This window comes from Barbus barbus (assembly GCF_936440315.1).
Source record: "Barbus barbus genome assembly, chromosome: 33".
NCBI classification, from domain to species: domain Eukaryota; kingdom Metazoa; phylum Chordata; class Actinopteri; order Cypriniformes; family Cyprinidae; genus Barbus; species Barbus barbus.
Genome location: NC_136761.1, coordinates 19,759,213 through 19,782,095, shown reverse-complemented (window position 1 = coordinate 19,782,095; position 22,883 = coordinate 19,759,213). Strand labels below are relative to the sequence as shown.

The following is a 22,883-nucleotide window of genomic DNA, read 5'->3' as shown; positions in this document are numbered from 1 at the left end:
GCATTCATCTTATATTTTATAGAATTTATCAATTAAAATTATATATATATATATATATATATATATATATATATATATATATATATAATTATAATAAATGTATTATATATATATATTCACAAATTAAATCACATTGCAGTAAACCGTGTGATTCTCATAATGTAGTGTTTAGCGTCTCCTCTGTCTCTCTTAAATGAAGCTGGACGGGGCGAAGTGAAGATTTGAAGGTGTTCATAGGACCAAATCATCCTGTAAAGAATCCCATTTAACCCAATCCAATCTGGAACAGGCACACAATCCGCCTGCGCTTTGTGTAAAGCAGAATTCTGTAACAAGCTCCACTAATACCTCTGCCTCTCCTCTTCCAATAGACCAGCTTCCCAGCCAAGCAGGACCGCCTCCTCTGCCACCTGCTCCACATCAACATAAGCAGCATCCGTCAGTCACCTCCCTCAACCAATCACTGGCCAATCAGCCGACAGAGCTTCAGAGTGCATCTGAATGCGTGCAGCTGCAAGAAAACTGGGTTTTGGGTGGCAACGTGGGCTTGGAGAACAGGTATGTGTTTTTCACACTGTCATAAATTTGCTCTCTCATTCACTTACTGTTTTCAGTGTTCTGTATGTAGTCAATGACAATATGAGGAAGGAGTGAAAGAAAATAAGCGAGTGAATTCTGATGCTGATTTAAGAACAAACTACATTATACTGTGTGCATTTTATCTATATTTTTATTATTTTCCTTATGGTTTTGACTTTTTTGGTTTTACAGAGGAATTATTGAAAATAAACATAAAAAACAATGTTCCCAATTGCATAAAATCAAGCATTCTGCATCAGTTCAGGCAGGCCTCATAGTCAAGCTCCGCTATTAGCTGATTGGAGAAATTCAAACCAGGCCCCTATCAGCTGATCTGACTCCTAAGCTCCCAATTGGCAAATCTCAAACAGGGCGCCTTACTTAAACACGGCTTCTGTCTGCTTGCTTTGCTGCTTCCTCTGTACGCTGCTTGCAACCCACCTCCTCCCCATCTCCTCCTTTAACTTGTGTTTAACTTAAACAATGTCATTCTGTTGTCATTGTTGCTTGCTCTGTTCGGGGGTTTTTGTGCTACACTCCTATTCTTAAAATAGGAGGGTTGCCCCTGAAGCGGCTGCTGTTTCCCTGTCTTGGCTTTCATGGAGCTCATGCAAAGGACAGGGAACTTGGAACAGAGCCATACCACCAAATGTAACTTTAGTAAATATGCCAATAAAAGTTGACTTAAAGGCTTGTCTATGGTTTTCTTTTTTGACTTAAGAGGTCCTGACTGAACTAGAAAATTTTGCACAGCGAAAAAAAGGACTAAATGTTTTTTATTTTATTTCATCTTATTTAACCATAGATGAATATGCTATTTAAATCATCCACCAATTTTTCTGAGTTGAAGAGGTGAAGAAACATCAAATGTTTGTTTTCATAGTTGTTGGTAAACTGAATTATTTGCTACCAATCTTTAGAGTATTTTTTTGGAATAAAATTATGACTTATCAAAAAAATGAAAGAGAGGTACCAAGGCAATATTATAGAAATACAATTAACTTCAGACAAGCATTTGTGTGTGTGTGTGTGTGTGTGTGTGTGCGTGTGTGTGTCACATTTGGTAAGTATACATCAGTTAAATCAGATTGCATTATGGGTAAAGGAATGAACTATATATTCAGACATGCTACAAAATGGCTGAAACCTGATATAGTGCACTTATGTCACTTTTACAATCGTTTGAACGTTGTATATCATGAATCGCCGTGTTGTGTATTAATATTAAAATTCCACTCAATAAGTCTGATTTGTGTCAAAAATCATACTCTATATAGTCATTCATTTCCCATTAAGTTTCCATCAGTTATTTATCACTACTCATATTTGAGCAAATATTGTGGTAAAACCTACCAAGACAAGCCTTTATATAATGCACCTTGCTGTCACTACAGATTTCTTGAAGTGTACTACTCAAGCTGAGGGCTGCCTACCCAGCATCCACCTGACAGAATGAATTTATGTATGCATGACATGAGTATCATATCAAGCATAAATAAATACACATCATGTTAGTCTCACCCTCTTCAGATGCACATATTATTTGGATCCCAAAAGCATTTGTGTACACACATTTGCTCTTATTATAATAATACAAAAATATTTTAATGTAATAATGCACACAGTCTTTTAACCTGTTTATTGTTTAATTGTAAGAGCGTTTTTGAATTAAAGAATAAAAGTGTGATGCAAGTCTTTATAAAAGGATATCTTCCTTTACAAAATTCAGCCTTTGTTCATAACCGACTCAAAGAGTAAATAGTAATGTAATGCATCATAGATTTTCCACACCCATATGCAGATTTCTAAATGCTACAATCAGCATTTTCACTTCAAAAGGCTGAAGGGAAGGGTCCCGGTAGACTGGGTCCTGCAGAGGACGAATATTAATGCAGAAGCATTGGAAATAGACTTAATTAACCAAAACAGAAGTCACCATGCGCAAGAAAACATTTATATTATGTATATGTTCAATTTTATGCAAACACGTATAATTAAATGACCAAGTAGTGGACATGGAGCACAAAGAAAGATGTTGTTCCTCATAAAACAATATTAGAAAGTTGAATTGAAATCAGTCAATTCATGCAATTCGTTTGGCCTATATTTAGACTAAGTGGATGAAACATCAAAAAGAATATGCTTAGTTTTAGCTTAAAGGGATCATAACAAATCTTCCTTGATCTTTTGAAGTAAAATATTTTTGAATTGTAAAAACATACAGCCAGTTTCAGATCTGAAAACGTATTTCACAGAAAAGGAAAAAGATCTTACTAAAAGTAAGATGCAAACATGGCTCATTTAATGGATATTAAAATCCAAAATATAGTGAAAAATAATAGGATTTTTTACATAGAAACCCAAAAAACATGAACACATGATTGACCACTTACATATCATATACCTGTTCAGTGTTACTCATATATAGTGTATATATTCAGAGACGGAGAAAGAGAAGCTGGAAACTGGCAACTTTTTTTTTTTTTTTTTAACAGCATGGAGTTAAATTCCTCCTGGATGATACATTGTGCATAATGTCATAATGGCACAGTTTATATAACCCTGAATTGCTGCATGTACCCTGAGGAGCCTGAGCTGCCACCCACTCAAAAGGTTAAACAAGATGAATAACAGATTTATACTGTTCATATTATCATTCCACAACAAAAAAAAAAACATGTGTGCCATTAAATGCTCATCTCAAGACTGTGACTAAATGTGCTGAACAATAGCTACTACATGGCCATAATTTTTGTCCAAAAATACCATAAATGTCATTTTCAGTTTTCAGCCAAAAGAGAAAACAATTTGTTATTTTATTTTTGACACAAACAAAAAGCCATATGCATTGTGAAATAATACATTTATTTAAATGTAACTCATGATAGATGATATATTGAAACTTTTTAAAATATTTATATAATATTTAAAAGTTGTTGAAGGCTATATGTTATTCCATCTGTAGGAAGGACAAGTCTAATACTAACAGCTACCTGTGCAGCTGAAATATTTCTAACATAAAGCAATTTCAAGAATATTTCTATCATAAAGCAATTCCAAACACTATTTCAGATTGCCTTGTGCACCATTGTATCTAAAGCAATGTGTTCACTGTTGCTTTATGTCATAAAATTGTAATGTAATAAAAAAGTAATATTAATATGTAATTTAAAGAAATTGTTTAATTTAGCTCAAAGGGAATCATTTATGATTTTATAGGGAATTTGAACAGAATCAGTGTTACGGCGATTCACTGAACGAGTCGTATAACAAACTCTGCACTGGATATTAAAATCCAAAATATAGTGAAAACACTATTTAACAGCATTGTAACTAGATCGGCAGATTAAGACATTAACTTGTGGGCACAAAACACAAGATACTTCTCTTTTCAATATAAATAAGATTTTATTTATATAAACCTAAGACATGTAAACTAATCGAACACATGAACACAAGCATTCACACGTTGCAGAAAGAGAGAAAGTGAGGAAAGGATGAGTTTAAGAGAATGGAAATGTGAAATCCCAAGTTTACAGCAATATGTTCAATTGCATAGACCTGAACAACCATCAATCACTTATTTAACCCTTGCTTTGAGTTTCTCAATGAGGCTAAGATTTATATTAAATACACCAATTCAATTAGAACCTGGAGGTGTTACTTGCTTGCTATGCCTGTGTTAAGGGGTTTCCTTTGTGTCGTCGTTGTTGCAGAAAGGGGGTTCCCCGAAGTGTCTGATTGGTTGAGAGTTCAGTAGTCGTGAAGTGACGTCTTGGGAAGCCAATGGAGTTGTGGCTGGTAGAAGTTTTTAGGCGGTCACAGACTCCAGTTGAACTCGGAGACGAGGTGTGGCAGCAAAACTTAACCGAGTACACGAAATTCACAACGGAAAAGAAAATAAAGTAAAAGAATAAAAGGATGTAAAGACTAGGTTGGTTTTCTTCTCATTATGGTAGCAGCTGGCACGTGGGCCAGAGCAAGCTCAAAGAGCTGCGTCAAAACGAGGTAGCAAAAGAGAAGAAGAGGAGAGAGAGTGACTAAGAGGGCCAAGAGAGCATTTTTAAGAAGAAGAGAGAGTTTGATGGTGTCCTGAGTTTTTAAACTCGGCTTTCAGACCGTCCCATCTGGACGTCTTGGCCAATTAGATACTGTTCTTGCTCGGGGTATTGCTTTGTTTCTCCACTCCATCAATAAATCAACATGTTATCTGTTCAGTCAGAGGTCCGAACTTTACAGGCCCTTGCAAAGTATACTTTTGAACATGGTTTCTATAACAAGACTAGGATACATTTGACAAAGAATTGATTGGAAGAAACATTTAAAGCATGATTTTTCAAACTCATACATACCAAACACGCATAGGAATCCTTCAGCTATTCGATAATGATTAAAAAGACATACTGTACATAATATTTGATTAAAACATGATAGTCTAATGTGTGGGTTACAATGTTCTTTAGACAAAGGAATTTTGGTTTGGTCTGTCTTCTATGTGGGGGAGAAGTCAGTCTAAGCTTGCTTCAGACTAGTGGTGCCAGAATCTAATTTATGACATTGTCCCATTTCCTTGGGGCCTCTCTGAATTCCAGCTCCTCAGGTTTCAATGTTCTGATGCATCTTAAATTTGTCTGATTCAGTCTCTGATATTCTACAAAATGATTGCAATGTGTGTAGGCTAGAATACACAAAATTAATCCATTAAGTTATAACCTATGAATAAGGTAGCCATGTGTATGTGCGTTTAGCATATATAGAGGAATGGGATGTCATTATAAAAAAAATGTGTGGAGTGGATCATCTTGAATGAATGAATCAAATTTAATTTCAGTCTACGATCAGCCTGGCCTGCAATTTAGTGTGGCTTTTCTTTCCCTGCTATTTCAGCATAATGCCCATGTTTTTGTTTTTTTTCTTTAATGCTTTTCATTAACTTCAAAAAAAAAAAAAACGCCTCTGTAATTTTTCATCATTATAGGAATATATGTAGAACAGGAGAGATTGTAAGTTTTAATATTTCGTAAATAATTTCAACTTGGTAAATTGGTCACTAAATTGTGATTTATTTTTTTTATTTTTTTCTAGAAATGGCATTTAATGCAGAATCCACCCTGCAGTCTCACTGTACACATTCATTACCAACAGAAGTGTTGGCAATGCTGCGCGTCAGGTTTTTGATCTTTTGAAGGCCACAGCTGTTGTGCTCCATTGTGAAGAGGAAAAAACAACAACAAAAAGAAAGAAAACAAAGGACTCTAGTGAGAGCGTACTTCTTATGGATATGAGAAGGGAAGATGTTTTGTAATCACATCAAGTGAAGAATCTTTGTTGTGTGTCTAGATCTAGGCAGAGAACACAGGCTTCTCCTGTTATTAATGATCCCAGTGGAATTCGTCTACTACCTCTCTCTCTCTCTCTCTCTCTCTCTCTCTCTCTCTCTCTCTTCAGCTTCCTCGCTTTCCTCCTCGCAGTACGACGGCCCATCACCATCTCCTTTTCTCATCACTTTACCTTTCTCAGAGCGTTATCTTGAAAACTTTCCACTCCGCTGTCTGTCACAAAGACTCTGATCTTTACATGTCAACAGAAAGGGACTGTCCTAAAATGGCAGTGGCGCAGAAACCTCCAGGGAGCGTCTTAAAATACCGCCACTCTGCCGAGTGCTGGAGAGGCACCTGCTGCTCCGAGACCCCTACTGAGGTGGCAGATGCTTCCGCCTCAAAGAGGATGCTTGAATCCTAGTTGGAGTTGAGAGGATATATGCAAGTCCTCCTTGTTTTTCACAGTTTCCCCCCCTCTCATTTAACTTAAGTCTCACGTGTGCATTTGTCGGAAAGAGGCCTTGTCTTCGCATTAAACTTGCATCACCAGTCGCATACCCTTTTCGCATATAGACTCAATCGTTTTAACTCTTTAAGTCAACAAGTACTCCTTTGAAAAGCCCACTCTTTTCTTTAGCCTAGCTAATGCGGCAGTCATTATATATCAGATTATGCCAGGAAAGGACTTTTATTCTTTTGTTTGCAATTTCTCTTTCAACCTCCAAATCCTCCTTTTTCCTTCTGTAGGGCCTCTTCTTTCGCACCGCAGCATTCCAAGCGTCAAGCCAATGACAAGGAAAGGTTGGGACGCTGACAGAGAATCACATTGTACAAGAGCAAGAAAATCTCTTTGGGGTGAAGTTACTTCTTAGTCGTCCTAATGCTAACAACACTCTCACACCCTACAAAAAGGGGCTATGAGGATTAGTTTAGTCATTTTCTCTGCCTGGCGTCACACTCCCGCTAATCAATTATGGATTGTTTGGCCTCAAAACGGCACACTGTCAGTGTATTTGTTAATCGTTTGCGAAGGCTTTTAAATGTGCCTCATTCAGTGCGCAGTGGCCCGGAACCTATCCGAGCTCTTGTGAAAAATATGTGTGTGTGTCTGTGTGTTTGGAGTCGTGGCAGCAGCTCATAACCGTGCAGATTATAAAGTAGAAGTTTTACAATGGAGTCCTTCTGAATGAAAAGCAGGCATCTTAAACCAGGCCTGTATTGAAATTTGCACAAAAGAACAAGCGTCTGAGTGCTACTTGACCGTTGAAGTTTGGACTTTTAAAGAGTAATGCTGTTAGTAGCTGGCGAGTTTTAAATGTTTCCTTGTTTGAAATTTTACACAGTCAAGGATTGTTTGTGTAGAAGGTGGAATCAGGTACCTTTCTTCATCGTAAAAAAATTACATTAAAATAGAATGACATGTTTGACAAAAAATATAAAATAATGTACAGATGAGATGAAGACTAGTCTAATAATAACTGTTTTAATCTCGTAGGGTCCACCACGAGACATCAGTTGTGTCTGAAAATTTTTGTTTTGTATAATTTGTATTGTATATTTTTCTAGTGTTACTTTCCAAAAAATAAAATAAAACAGTATCTAAACCGTATGTATATATTCTGCCATTATAACAGTATAGGTATAACTTTTATTATACTTAAATAATACTGTATATACTTTTGTAAAAATGGAAAAAAGACAAGCAAGCAATTTGGTCAAAAGTATAAAGGCAGCACTCTAGTCCAGTTAAAAAGTAAAACTAAATAAATAAATAATGAAATTTAATTTGAACCCTCAGCCAAATTGATCTGCCAAGGAGCAAATAATTGATTGTAATTTGTGCATTTTTATGAGCTCAAAACATTTTCTTGTCATAATTTTTTTTTTTTTCCATTTCATTTCATTTTTCTTTTCCTAATCACATTTAAATCAGGCAGTAAACTTAAATGAAAAATAAAATGGCCAAATAAACAGGTCCTACATCCAGAGCCACGAGAAGGACCGACAGCACACCAACTGTAAAATGCCTCCAGGACACAAGACTGTACGCAGCAGCCAGTGTGAGGCAGGCAGGGAGGGAGCTTGCAGCAGAACGGCAATGTAACAGCCAGCCAGAGTGAACAAGAGCCACCAACAACACATGGAAATTTGCTGGAAATGAATCTGAGAATGTATTTTTTATTTATATGTGTAGTATGAATGAATCAGATAAACAACAAAAGGGAACAAATCAAAATATCAGCAAACTGTCCTGTTTTGAAGCAGAATCATAGGCAGCAAAAGAAATAAAATACCCTAAGGATGCGTTTATATGGGGGACCAAGGATGCGTTTATATGATCAAAAATGCACTGAAAACACGTAAAAGTTTGCAACAGCTTTCTATCTTAATATATTTTAATTTGTAATCTATGTATTCCTGTTATGGCAAATCTTTAATTTTCAGCAGCCATTACTCCAGTCTTCATTGTCACATGATTCTTAAAAAAAAAAAATCATTCTAATAATCTTGTGCACAAGAAACATTTTTTTTATTATTTTCAGTGCTAAAAACACTTGTGCTGCTTTTTGTTTTAAAAGTATTAAAATAAAAAAAAAGTGCCTTGCCGTTTTAATAGTGTTGTGACTATTGTAGGAAGGATGTCAGCAAAAGTCATTCAGTGTGGGAGCCATCAAACTGATTCAAACTAAAGCCGGGCTCACACTGTGCAATTTTTAATAGTCTTTTGCGATTGCTGCTTGTCACACTGTACGGACATGATCCCCATGTCAGACTGTAGGATCTCAGTTGTCTTAATGTCACACTGTACGACAGTCAAGACGCGATAAAAACGGACGTACTCAAGAAGACTTGTCTGGAGTTTTACGTCATCAATACGTGACCCGCGTTCTCTCGCTATAATGGTAGCTAGCAAACAACAGCAACGTGTAGCGTTAGTTTTATTAATTACATGCCTTGATGTTAAAAAAAAAAAAAAAACGAAAAAGACGACATGTGTGGAGCAAGTCATGGCTGGGCAAAAGAGGACTTTATGGACTTCCAGTTCTACAGAGCGAACTTGAGGTAATTTTGTTATTCGAGTTTAAACATCCTGCCCCTTAATAAATAAACTTTAAGTAAACTTTACTTTGTACATATATTTTTTTTTACAAATAAACGAAGTTGAAGTTTGAAGTTGTCGCGCTAATTGCGTCATCAAGTTCAGTGCTCCTATTGGTTCTTGGTTTGACGGTCGTTGTAGGAGATGTCACACTGCAGGAAAGTGTCTGAAATCTTCTGACACTGCCAGAATTTAATCGGAGGAAAAAATTGATCGCAACGGCCATTAATCGGCTGTCGGTGAACATGTCAAACCAGCGATCTAGACAACCGATTTTAGCTAGGATTATAGGAATCTTTTAGGATTTTAGGATTTTCAAAATTTGTCTCAGACGACCAAATCGTGGCCAAAATCGCACAGTGTGAGCCGGGCTTAAGTTTTGTAAGTTTTTATGAGCTCAACTTTTCTTGTTATTATTTTGTGGTTTGTGTTTTTCTCATCACATTTAAATCAGACAGCAAACTTAACATTAAAAACTCAGGTAAAAAATAGTTTATTTTGCTGTGGCGTTGAAGATTCGGCAGCGGTGGAGTGCCACTGATGAAAAGCAGAATAGAAAACACTGCCATCAGATGCTGATGCATACACATCATTATGGGTTATGTTTGTCATCATAAAATCTAGAGTTCAGTTAACCGCAGTTCACTTTAACTTGACTTTGTGTGGTTCTTTCCATCATAGTCCATCGTTAGAGACATTCATTTCGTACAAGTGCAGGCACTGATCCAAATGACAGCCCTCTAAATCAATGAAGCTATTAGGATTTTAATGGCAGCTTATTAAATTACAGCTTTTGTTACATACAAAACCTTGTATCTACAACAAAGAAATAGCAAAGCTATAACTGCAGTTTCCATGGTGATTAAAATAGTGATACATCAATGAAAAAGGTTTAACTTTAAAATTCTCAATAGGTCAGAAATTTTAATAATTTTAACATAGACATTGCTACATTTCTTTCTTTTCTTTTTTTTTTTACCTGAGGTTTTGTTCACAGCTCGCTCTGAAAGTTTTCAGCAAGGTTATTGTTTTTATATTTCATCATCTCATATATTATCTCCCTTTCCCTAGGCACTTCCTGCTTAAGACTGGAACAGGCACCACGTCTCTCTTCACAACTCCCAATCCCGGTTATACCATGGCGACCGGGGCTGTCTACTCGCCACCAGCTCGTCCCTTAACCCGCAACACGCTATCAAGAGGTGCATTCAAATTTAACAAGTCGCCTAAACGGTGTTCGTGGAAATGCACCGCTCTCAGTGCTGTAGGAGTGGCCACCCTGCTGTCAGTTCTGCTCTGCTACTGTATAGGTAACTGTTTGTGTGTGTGTGTTTGTGTGCCCTTAAGTGACCATGAGGTACTCAGGTGCGAGCTGTTTTATCCAGCCTGCCCCCATAAGAGAGAGTGAAATAGCTCATCAGGTGGAGTTATTCCTTCCTCTGCCTTCATCTGTGGCCAAAACACCTGGTGCTCTGCTCTAAATAGTCGCCCTATCTCTAGGAAGTCACAAACACACAGATATACTGGAAAAAAAGACATCAGTTTAGTGATTAATATCTGGAGCGAAGCAAAAGCTGCATGACCTTATTGTCTGCAGCAATCTCTATTCACTCCGTTAGCCCACAAAAACATTATAACCTCCATTTTTTTTATTCTCTCAAATTTTTTGACATTGTTTCCCCACTGTGAGTTATTTACCGCAGTTGGAGACTCCTCCTCCCCTGCTGAAGGCCTGTTAGAAACATTAATCCATCCAAAGATCAAACCGAGAGGAAGAGAGGTGTGTGAAGCGCAGCCTCCTCAGCAAGCTCCCTCACTGTGAACTTTGAAGGAGACTTTTCCCAAGCTGTTTTCACACAGATCGAACGGTTAAAAAAACAACTAGAAAGTGTTTGCCTAAGATTTAACGGCAGCACATGAAGAAGAGAGAAGAAGAGATTTGAAGAGAGAATGGGGGAAGGAGGAGAGACAGCAAGGGGGAAGAGAGAATGGGAGAAACTCCTGTATTATATAACGCAGACATGTTTTGATCTTCAGGCTTTTGATATTCGCATTTTCCCTCTTTTTTTCTTTTTAATCACTGAAATATAATTGCATTTTCTCTGCAATAAATGTTTTCAGTGACAAGCTAAAGACTACTCTGGAGTATATTCAAAACAGTCTGTGTCAAGGCCCCATACAGTGATAATTCAAACATGTTTTCAAATAGTATAAAAAGACATTGGTGTATTATTTAGAGAGTCTAATGAGAGAGAGGTTTTCTTTTTATATGCACTGCGCTTGTGTCCAACACATGCGTAAAGGAGACCGCAAATCACCTTCCAGAGTGGCTTTCAACAGCTTTTAAACTATATCCTTTTGCAAATGAGAATGTCTCATGACATGATATGTGCTTGCTGTTCCATTTCATGATCTTAATTGCCTTCTCTTGCAGCCATGCATGTACTTGGCCTGAACTGGAAACTGAAGGATGTGGATAATCACGCCTTTGAGAATGGACGAGCCAAACCAGTGACGTTCCCGACCAACACTGTGACTGCAATTTCTGCAGATGGTAACATTTCAAGGCCGAAATCAATGACCTTTCAGTCACAGAGGACTGCATTTTCATATCTCTATGAGATACGCTATTTTAAATAGATTGCAGTTATTTCTTTCAAGCTGCATATTCATTCTTAGAGCAGTGTTTCCTTTTCAGTTTCTTTCTTGTTCTTAGTGCAGTATAGTGCCCAATTGCAAAAAGATTGCAAGAAACATTGTTGTAATTTAGAGACATAGTCACCTTGTAACATAAAAGTCACTAGGAACAAAGAAACAATGCTGCAATTGAGAGATAGAAAGTCGTATTGTGATATATAAAGGACAGGTAACCACATTGGTCTATTCTGGTATGCAATAGTCGTTTTACTCAATCCAGCAGTGTTAATTTCGTCGACGAAGACGGCGACGAAAAATATTCATCAACGAACCTTTTTTCTGTGACTAAGACGAGACGTTGACGAGCTAAAACTAATATCTGATGATAAAAACTATGATGAAATTTATGCGCGTCTTCATTAACAAGACGAGACGGGACTAAAATGTTATTTGAGGACTACCGGACATTCAAAATACATCCTATAGGCTAAGTTAAATGTCTTGTCTTTCAAAATGTGCGTCTCTGTCATTGAATAAGGGGCGTTTGCATGGCAGCCGCAGTGGACGGATAGGCTACCAAAACGTGAACTAGCGATCTGAAACAATGGCCTCAGCACCCGAAGGGTTAGGGAGTGGGTGACCAGACGTCCCGTTTTTCCCGGGAGTCACAATTCATTGTCGATTAACTTAAAGTCAGTGAAGGTGCGATAGGCAGAAACGCGCTGATAGAAGTGCTCTCTCTCGCGCACGCTCCACTTCTTCAGTTCTCATACAGCGCGCGATCAGTTCTCAGTGCTCAAATACACACACAGCAGTCCAAATGTCTCTCATGTAGAGTATCTCACGGAAATACAGTCCGTTATGGTTTAAGTGAGCTTAAACAGGTGGTTAAAACTGAATGTATGTCAGTAGGCTATTACATGCATACCTTCCGTCTTAAATGGACAGCATTCCTAATTATCTGTCATAAATGTTAACCAACAAAAGATGTTAAATAAATGTATACTTGTTAAGTAAACCTCCTGTATCTGAATAATTTGTTTAATTTATATCTCTACCAAAAAATGAAAATTTATTCCAGTTTTTCCAAATTCAATCCTTGATTCAAATTTCTCATAACTAAGCTTAATTGATTTGGTCTAAAGAGAGAAGAATTTATTACTATTTTTGTTTGAATACTACATATAAAATAACTACCAAAATAAATGTTTGAAAACTGCAGTTTGACTAAAAGTAATGACTAAAAGTTGACAAAAATGCAATGACTTTTCGTCGATTAAAACTAGACTAAAACTATGAAAGACTCAAATGACTAAAATGTGACTAAGAGCATTAAGTGACATAAGACTATTAAGCATTTTCGTCTCAAGATAAAGACTAAGACTAAATCAAAAATGCCTGCCAAAATTAACACTGCAATCCAGTCAAGGGTCCTGAATGTCATTTCTTGTTGACTTTAAAGGCTGCTAAAGTACTACAGAGAAACAATAGTGATGGTATTTTTCACAACAGAGTGCTAGGTTTGTTCTAATTACTATGTTTAGAAAGCATCAGTTTGAAGCAAGTCAATACAAGACGATTTCCTCATTCGGAGTGCAAACATGCCATACTATATTGTCTTCTTTTAATTGACTTACTGCCTCTTTCTGAAGTGAGATATAAAGATGTTTGCCTGTGTTGTATAAACTCTGTCAACTTTCATCTGAATGATAGCCTTTGGAGAGTATGAAAGAGCATGGCAAATGCCTACTGCAAGTTTTAAGGTAATGTTTGACATTTAGAGGCTCTCATCAGGAAAATCATTGAAGAGACCATTTATCTCTGAGCATACTGAAGAGAAATATAAAAAATTATTTTAAATTTTCTTTTGAAATTTTAGGCTTGAAACAAGACCAAACCCGAAAAATGAAGCTGTCTTGACTGAATTGATAGGAATTAGTATTTGGCTGGGTTTGCTACTGTGAATAAACTTTGGGCAAACAAATAATAAAAAGAACATGAAGTAAGCATGAGTGTCCAACAATAAAGGACATTATTTAATGTCAAACTGTACATTTAAGACTTATATGTGAATTGTGAGTAAACTTCAAATATTATAACAATACAACTGTGACAGTTTTCTGGGCTTATGGATTCGGTTATGAAATAAAGTTGTTTCAATATGTGTCGGCTCACAGGAAGGGTAGGAGTGATGCTGCAGTATAACTCCACGCTGGACACAGGGCAGGTGGAGTTGGGTCAGCAGGTAGCACATGCCGTTCCACCAGGAGTTTTCTGGAGGTCCAGACTTCTCATTGAACAACCCCACTTTCTCAAGTTTAATATTTCCATTCAGAAAAATGCCCTGATTGGAGTCTATGGAAGGAGAGGACTTCCACCCTCACACACCCAGGTAATACAATATCAAAGTCTTCTAGTTTAGTTGTCTCAAATAAGTCATAAGTGGCTAATTAGTTAATCATTAAGTTATTTAAAAAGAAGGTCAATGGACTTTTTTAACCTTCCAAAATGAATGAATTGGCTTCGTTATTTTGCATTCATTAAACCACAGATAAAAATGTTGTCTGTCAAGTATCTGATACTCCTGTTGACAGAAGCTATTCAATATAAAAAAACAAGGAGTTGAAGGAATCAGACGTACAAGGTTATTCGCCAGAAAGAACAAATCCTTCTTTAATCGTAACAAAACAACAAACTGCTCCAACAGAAAGACATCTTATCTCTGTCTCAGTGATTGGCTGGGTGTTTAACACTCACAGCTGTCAATAAAAACAGCATCTTTCGTAAGTGCTGAGGAAAACTGTCCAACTTATTGTAGATGTTCAATCAATGTGTCCCCAAAGCCATCACAATAAACTAAAGCAAACTTATTGAATGCTGCTTCCAATTTGCCATGTGTCTTCTTATTGCTTTTTGTAGCTGACCAGTAGGAAATCAATTGGAGAAACTTTCATTTAGAGTCTTCAGTTAGTGGGTCTATCTATCTATTATTATGTTCTGCTAGAAGTAGTGGAAGTTCTAGTGAATAACACTCTGTGATGCCAAATGAATGAAAAATAGACATCAGTTTTTCTTGGGATGATATTTTGGGACCAGACAGGGTAATGGCAGTCTAAATGTCATGGTGTCTGGATATTAAATCTGCCTTTTATTTTGTTGTAACACATATGACAACAGCTGAGTAATGGTGGTCAATGTGATTGTGTGTGTTTCAGTATGACTTTGTGGAGCTTCTAGATGGCAGTAGGCTCATCTCACGAGAGCGTGTTCAGTTGGATCCAGAGCCCAGGAACCGACTGGAGAATCCGGTCAGCGTTCAGCAGGCAGGCTTCATCCAGTACCTGCACACCGGTGTGTGGCACCTGGCTTTTTACAATGATGGCCGCACCGTAGAACCTGTCTCATACAGCACCATAGTACTAGGTGAGCTAGTACATGTAATACAACCATGTAGCTTCATGTGATTGAGTGCATACACGTTTGTTTTTGTTCATGCACCACAGAGAGTGGCTGGTTATTTTGTGTTTCCTGCTTATTTATGCATCAAAGCTGAACATGTAATTTCATACCCAACATTATGTAATGTGACGCTTGACAGAGCAACTAGGCCGTTGTAAGAAGCTTTTATTGGTGCCTTCAGATGGCCTTTTTATATTTCTGTCTTGCACCCAAGTGCCTGAGATAGTGCAGCAGTGATAATGATGCGTGCAGAAGCATGCCCTGAGTAGTTGGCTAATCAATAAGTTTGATTCTGCTGCTATCTCCTTCTGTCAGGCCAGGGAATATGGAGGCTAAATACTAAATCTCTAAGCCTTGAACTGCTGAGCTGTTTGTTTTTATCTTCAAATATGATTTTTATGCGGCCATGAGGAGGATCTTCTTTTATTTACAGCAAAAAAGGAAAGGAAACTACTTGCCTTTTCGATTATTTATGCATTTATTTATTAAGTGGGAATTCAGTATTTGGCATAGTTTTCATAGAGACTCCTTATAATTTTTTTATGTAAACACACTCGAGTAGTGTTTTTAACTCTCTTACTTTGTACTATGCCTTGTTAGACCACAAATATGAAGCAGTGTAAAAATGCACTTAATATGCCACAAAAAATTTAATTTTACTATCTGACCTTCTTTTTGCAGAGTCGGTGATGGAATGCCCACACACTTGCTATGGCAATGGAGAATGTGTCTCAGGCACATGTAATTGCTTCCCAGGATTCCTTGGGCCATATTGCTCGAGAGGTGTGTGTGGTGTTCTAATGATATAGTTTTCGCTGTCAGGATGAATCTCACAAAAAACCTGTGAAGAACCTGTCCACACACACTATATATATATATTTACTTATGCATTACCTAATACAGTACTATATATCATCCTTTTCAAACAGTTATTTCTAGTTTTCCAGACACAGGCCCACAAATTAAATACATGGTCCATATATATATATATATATATATGGACCATGTATTTAATTTGTGGGCCTGTGTCTGGAAAACTATAAATAACTGTTTGAAAAGGATGACATATAGTACTGTATTAGGTAATGCTTTAGATTACAACCCGCAAACGTATACTGAATTTACAGTGTACATTTCTGTAATTATAGTGTACCTATAAAGAACGTAGGTATGAGGGAACATTTTTTTTATTTTACGTTTGGGTAATAAGGGGGTAACTACCAGATATGCAACCTGCAAAGAACTGCATAAGTAAACTGAAGTTGCAGAGTTATGTTTTTGTAATTATAGTGCAGGTATAGGGGGATAATATGGAACTTTTGGGGAATAAAGGGGTAACAACCTGTAAAATTACAAATCATTTATACTGTAAGTATTTTGAAACTAAGGGGTACCTAGTATGGCCTAAACAATAATCTTATGTTTAGGAGTGATTTAGAGAGACAATATTCTTTGTATAATTTTATACTGGTATTTTATTATAGGCCTAGGTATTTTTAACCATTCTATTATCATAAGGAAACATGATGATTACTGAACAACAAAACTGGACAATAGTGAAATGAGTTAATGAGTTTCTGCTATGATTTATTTATTCACAAGTCAGCTTACCTTATGAAATCTTATTCGTCGATCTCAGCTGAGTCACACCAGCAACTTCCCAACACCACTATCATCAAATAACTTTGCATGATACCATCAAGGTTCAATGCAGCTTAAAACAAACTTGCCTCTTTCTAGCTGTTCGCAGAAAAAAATGCATGATACAACATACATTTGTATTTCAGTGGATGTATACTGTGATGTTTTATAGCAAAAAAATTAGATTTAGTTTGGCCATCAAACAATTAAATTAAAACTAGTGCAATATTTTTCTCTGTAATTATTGTGCAAACATACACTTGTTCTGTGTTTAAGCCCAACTTGTTCCTCTCTTATTCCATGTAGTTACAGGGTAAATACAGCAGTTGCGGGCTGTAAATTAAAGTAGTACTTGTTCCTCTCTTATTCCATGTAGTTACAGGGTAAGTAGCTACAACAAATTGCTCTAAAATGATTGTTTTTACAGTAGGTCATACATTATATATCAGGTAATATATCAACAAAACATGGTGACAGTTTTATTTAATTCAAATATTATTTGAAATTTGGGTTTTTAAATTAAAACACACACATGACAACAGTAACAACACAGGCAACAGATAATAAAAGAAAAATATATTACACCAGTTCAGAAAAAGAAAAGCAACTCCATACTTATACAGCTTATACAGTTAAACCAAATTCTTTTGAAAAGTTTGTTTAAGAACAAGATTGTGTTGAATTTGTTCATGTTTTTAACCCACTGACGAAGCTAAACCATATTGTGGCCAAACCATCACGTGAATAACACACAGTAATACACACTGAAAGTCAATATTAAACTATGTATTATAGCGAACTGACAGGATTTTACCGTCTTTGATTTTACCGTTGTGATCCACGTCCTCAAGCACCATTTTGACGTACTTCAGCTCCCGGCTTTACTGCTCAATGTTGTGAGAACATACTCGGACAAAACTCTCCAGTTTTAAAAGAACACATTCCAGTCAGTTTCAAAAATATCTCTCCTCTTCGCTTCAATTAGTTTTCTTGTAATTTCGACACATATTCCTGTCATGAGCACCGCAAACACGGATAGACTCCTCTCAAGCACCATTCAAGTTTCCAGTTCCCGATCAGCACATTCACTGGTCCAGTTTTAAATGAGCACAGTTTCAAAGTTGTCCCTCGTCTGCGCTTTGATTATTTTTTTCCCTATTTTCCACACGTTTCCATCTTCAGCACTGCAGACAAGGATTTCGTCGACACAGAACCGTTTGCATTTGAACCTCCACATTCCTAACCTGGGTTGCCAGGTTTTCACAACAAAACCCACCCAATTGCTACTCAAAACCAGCCCATTCGCGTTTCGAGGGGGTTCCCCAGTAAAAAAAATCCCCGGGAAAACCGCAGACTTGGCAACACTGTTCCTAACGCAGGACCGTCGGGTTACTTTTACTACCGATATCAACCCAAATTGGGTCAAATCAGCTTGCAACAGTCTCAACCGAGTGTTTGGATTCCCTTATACTTATACGGAGGTACTGAATAGGTACACTATAATTACAAAAAAGTTACACTGTAAATTCTGTTTACTTACGCAGTACGTTGCGGGTTGTAATCTAAAGTGTTACGCTGTATTGGAATCATGACAATCTAATGATAACATCCTGCACATGTTTTGTGAGATTCTCCCATCTGTGGTCCTCCTTTATCCTTCTAGCTTTCATTTCTTTCTTTCTTTTAGCGGCGTGTCCTGTGCTGTGCAGCGGCAATGGCCAGTACAACGGAGGGAGCTGTCAGTGCTACAGCGGATGGAAAGGGATTGAATGCGACGTGCCCAGTGGTCAGTGTGTGGACGCCCAGTGTGGGGGTCGTGGCCTGTGTATTACAGGCTCCTGCATATGTAACCCTGGCTATAAAGGTGACAACTGTGACCAAGGTAACCGGACAGATTTCAGCAGCTATGCAAAGAAAACACAACACATGTAGCTCATTGTAGTGGAGGAGAGCACTTTTTCAACACCACCGAGCAGCTAATTACATGGATGAGTGTACTGACTTAAAGACTGGTTTTTGTTGTGATAAATTAGCCACACCATTTAGCAGCATCCACTGACTAAAATGGATTCCACATATGGGATTGAGATAAGGCAGACAGCCAAGAAAATACCCCTTACATGCACACAAAATATTTTCTGTCTTTTGATTTTTTTCCCTCCTGTTCTCTCTGGGTAAAACCAATTGAGTCTATTGATCCACATTCAATAGGCTTGGGAATGAACTGTTTAGATGTCTATGTTTGGGTCACTTGAACAATGTTATAATTGTCATTGAATTGAATGAGTATCTCACCTTGAGGTCGAGAACAAAGGGAAAGATCTAGTGAGATGCCCGAAAAGAGAGACTTGCTAACAATAGATTGTTTAAACAGCAAATGCAAATACATACTGTTGACTTTTGTCAGAGTTCTAAAAATTCTTTAAAATATCTTGTTTTGTATTTAAAAAGATTTTAAATGGCTTTGAGTAAATGATGATAAATTTTCAGACTTTAGCAACAGCGTTTCCAATTTGACACCTTCAGTGACACACAGACTAGATAGCTGTCAAATTCCCCAAAACTGCAACCTCAAGAAGTAGCACAGAATTAAATTAGTACCTCTGTCCCAGTCTCAACAAGAACTGTACATCATGCTTCCTTCTGCAGTAATTTATGGCCAGTCCACAGAGCCTTGAGGAAAAAAAAAACAACTCATAGGATCAGAGAAGTCATCTTTAAACTTGTTTCTGATACCTGCATGGGTTTACGTTTTGGGAAAGCCAAATTATACATTAAACCCACATTGTCTGTTGCTGTAAAACATGATGATGGATTTGTCATGGTATTTGCTTTCTTATGTGCATCATTTTGTTCAGAGATTGCGCTGCATGATCATAGAACTGTATAGCATGAATGCAAAAGACATTTTACTAGATCAGACATATCCCATGGTGCAGACATTGTTCCTTCATGATGTTTCTATATTCCATGATGGTAATACCTCAAATTCAAGAGTGATTTCTTGAATAGCCGCAGGAAGCTGAAATAGCATATCTAAGCATCATTGAATCTTTATACAGTAGGATGTTCTGAAGTACAGTCTTGTAACTCTCAAAGAAATAGACTTTTCTTTTAAAAAATGTTAAGGTGTGATATCATTATCAGAAGGATTGTTTGAGAAAAAAAAGAAACTGTAAAGGCATATGAATTGATGACACAGTGGCCTGAAAAGTGTTTGAACACCAAAGCTAAAGCCAATTTACAACTTTATTTCAATCCAAAGTTTGTGATCAGTTAGTTTCCTTTTTTTTTTTTTTTTTTTTTTTTAAAGAAATGAATAATTTTATTTAGCAAGGATGAGTTAATATGATCAAATCCTGAAAGAATGTATCACGGTTTCCACAAAAATACTAAGCAGCACAACTGCTTTCAACATTGATAATAATAAATGTTTCTTAAGCAACAAATCACCATATTAGAGTGATTTCCTAAGGATCACGTGACATTGAAGACCGGAGTACTGGTTGATGAAAATTCAGCTTCGCCATCACAGGAATAAATTACATTTGAAAATATATGCAAATTGAAAAGTTATTTTAAATTGTAATAGCATTTCACAATATTACTGTTTTAATGTATTTCTAATCAAATAAATAAATATATATTTTTTAAATCTTACCAGCCTTTCAGGGCAACTAAATTTATACAGCCACAAAACATTACTGCTTAACCTGTTGGTTAAAATCATTGCAAAAATGTGAAGGTAATTCTAAGAAAATGGTCTGAAAACCTTCTTGTTTTCCACAGTGGATTGTGTGGACCCATCCTGTTCGAGCCATGGCTCCTGTCTCCATGGTCAGTGCCACTGTACCTCAGGCTGGACCGGATCAAACTGTGAGACGAAGGTCTCTATGTGTCCAGAACACTGCTCTGGCCACGGTACATTCCAGAGTGAGACCAGCTCCTGCATCTGTGACATCAACTGGACCGGTCCTGACTGCTCTACAGGTACTACTAATTCTCTGATTATGTGATGCACTATATGTCTTGATTTGGCATTGGGAGGCTTATTTGAAAACCCCAAAACTAGTTTTCTTTCTAGGTTTAAATTCGATTTTGAAATTTTCAGTGTGGTCTTTTGCACCCCACTGTAGGTAATTGAATCATTACCATAGGAAATGGTCTGTGCTCTGACATGCTGCCCACACTGGGTGCTGTTAGGGACTCTAATGTTTATGTTTCTAGTTTGATTAACCTGTGGTGAGTAACCTTCGATCACATCAGCCATGATGCACATACTGCACGCTAATCTTACAGAAGTAGCTATAACTTACTTTCTCCTTGTGATGCCTGTAAGTAATTGGTGAAAAGAAACAGAAATGTAGCTGTCAGGCTGTTTCTTCAGAGAATGTTGTGGGAATAATGCCATCATAAGTGCCTGTGGTGTTGTAGTAAGGGGATTTTTGAAATGTAAATGTGATAAAAAAAACAAAAAAAAACAATAAATGTGCTGCTGCAGTTATCAGAAGGTGTTATAGTAAAACAGAGATCACCCCAGATAAAATGTTATATGCTCTGTTACAGTATGAAAGAAATCTTTTCATATGTGAACTAAAATTAGATTAACACTTAGACTACTGTTCAAATGTTTGGGGATTTTTGAATGTTTTATGCTTACCAAGAGTGCATTTTTTGATCACATCAGTAATGATGAGACATATTGTTACTGTTTTAAATAGCTATTTTAGATGATTTGGTGCTTAAAAACATTTAGCATTATTCTTAATGTTGAAAATTGATGCTTATACTTTTGTGGAAACCGTGAACATTTTTTTCAGGATTCTTTGATTAATAGAAAGTTAAAAAAACAGTACTTATTTGAAGTAGAAATCTTTTGTGACTTTATCAATGTTTTTACTGTCAGTTTTGACCAATATACAGTGATATGTTGTTGCTGAATAAAAATATTAATTTATTTCTAAAGAAAAAAATAAAATAAAAATACTGACCCAAACTTTTGAATGGTAGTGTATATTTCTTTACTTATATTCTATACTATAGGATATACATTTCTGTACAAATTGTAGGAATTTTGTAAGGCTTTTATTTAATATCTATTAGCCATTTAATATATTAGCAATGAAATATAACAATAATGCTACAGAAATGTTCTACTTAAACTTTTAGCTTTTACTGAATACAAAATAGTTGCTTAAGATGTAGTAAAGCCACTAAGCCATTACTTTCATCTGAGTGTTTGTGAGCTTAACGTCAGACCACTTCTAGCTGCAGCTCTGGCCATGGGAACAATGGGAATCCACTTGCTTGCACAGTTGGGGTTTTGTCTCTTCATTACCTCCACTGTTCCACCTCAATTAAATAAACTTTAATTAACGGGTGTGTGGCGTGGATCGACCCGCCTCCCGCTGGAACCTGGAAGTGCTAAAAACAGATAAACACCTTGCCACTAATGAAAAATTGATTAAATCGACTGGTGTGGAAAAAGAAGGCTGTTAAAAAAAAAAAAAGATTGAATGAATCAACCAACCCTTCACCTTTTTAGAGCAATTTAATATTCCAGAGAGTCAGCACGACCTAATCAGACCCTCCAAGGTCTTGCAATTGAAGAAAAAACTCTTGAGAGGGACAGCAAAAGGGCTCCCCTGTACAAACATCAGAGAGACTTTACTTACGTTTCACTCAATTTTCGGTTTTATGTGTTATTTATTTGTCAGGTGGACTTTCTTCCCACTCTAAAAGTTGCTTGACAAAGAAATGGCTTAATGGAAGACCAATTCCGCACTTGCCGGACAGGCTGCCTTGGGCAGCAGTGGAGAAAGTTACCGGTGTAATTTCTCTGCGATGATAAATTGGCTCCAGCTTGGCCTTATAAAATCAAAATTGCCCATGGCGGTGTTATTCGGTGGGTTTTTAGGAGTCGTTGAGGTGATAGTTCTAAGGACATAATGATTAGTTGAAATGAAGGTGGATGGGCCAAGCCAGGTCTAAGTTGACCTCGTTATCTAGCATCAGGCATGTTTAGATGCACAGTGTTGCCTGGTTTCAGCCTTGAATTCTCTTTCAATAGCTGGATCTCTAACTCAATACCTGAATTGAGTTAACATGTATACTAAAAAATGTTTACGCATTTGAAATGGAGGTGA

At 36.9% G+C, this 22,883-nt stretch overlaps 1 protein-coding gene across 1 annotated transcript in view; it reads left to right on the top strand.

The window, feature by feature from the left end:
• LOC306853326 (teneurin-3-like) overlaps window positions 1–22,883 on the top strand; it is a gene marked incomplete at both ends in the record, with an annotated part of 95,903 nt that overhangs the window by 42,817 nt on the left and 30,203 nt on the right. The window contains 8 exons of the mRNA XM_079390641.1: window positions 372–558; window positions 10,072–10,310; window positions 11,435–11,554; window positions 13,815–14,029; window positions 14,853–15,060; window positions 15,778–15,879; window positions 18,425–18,619; window positions 20,527–20,727. Of these exons, the coding sequence (XP_079246767.1) occupies window positions 372–558; window positions 10,072–10,310; window positions 11,435–11,554; window positions 13,815–14,029; window positions 14,853–15,060; window positions 15,778–15,879; window positions 18,425–18,619; window positions 20,527–20,727 (1,467 nt within the window). The remainder of the gene's footprint in view (window positions 1–371; window positions 559–10,071; window positions 10,311–11,434; window positions 11,555–13,814; window positions 14,030–14,852; window positions 15,061–15,777; window positions 15,880–18,424; window positions 18,620–20,526; window positions 20,728–22,883) is intronic.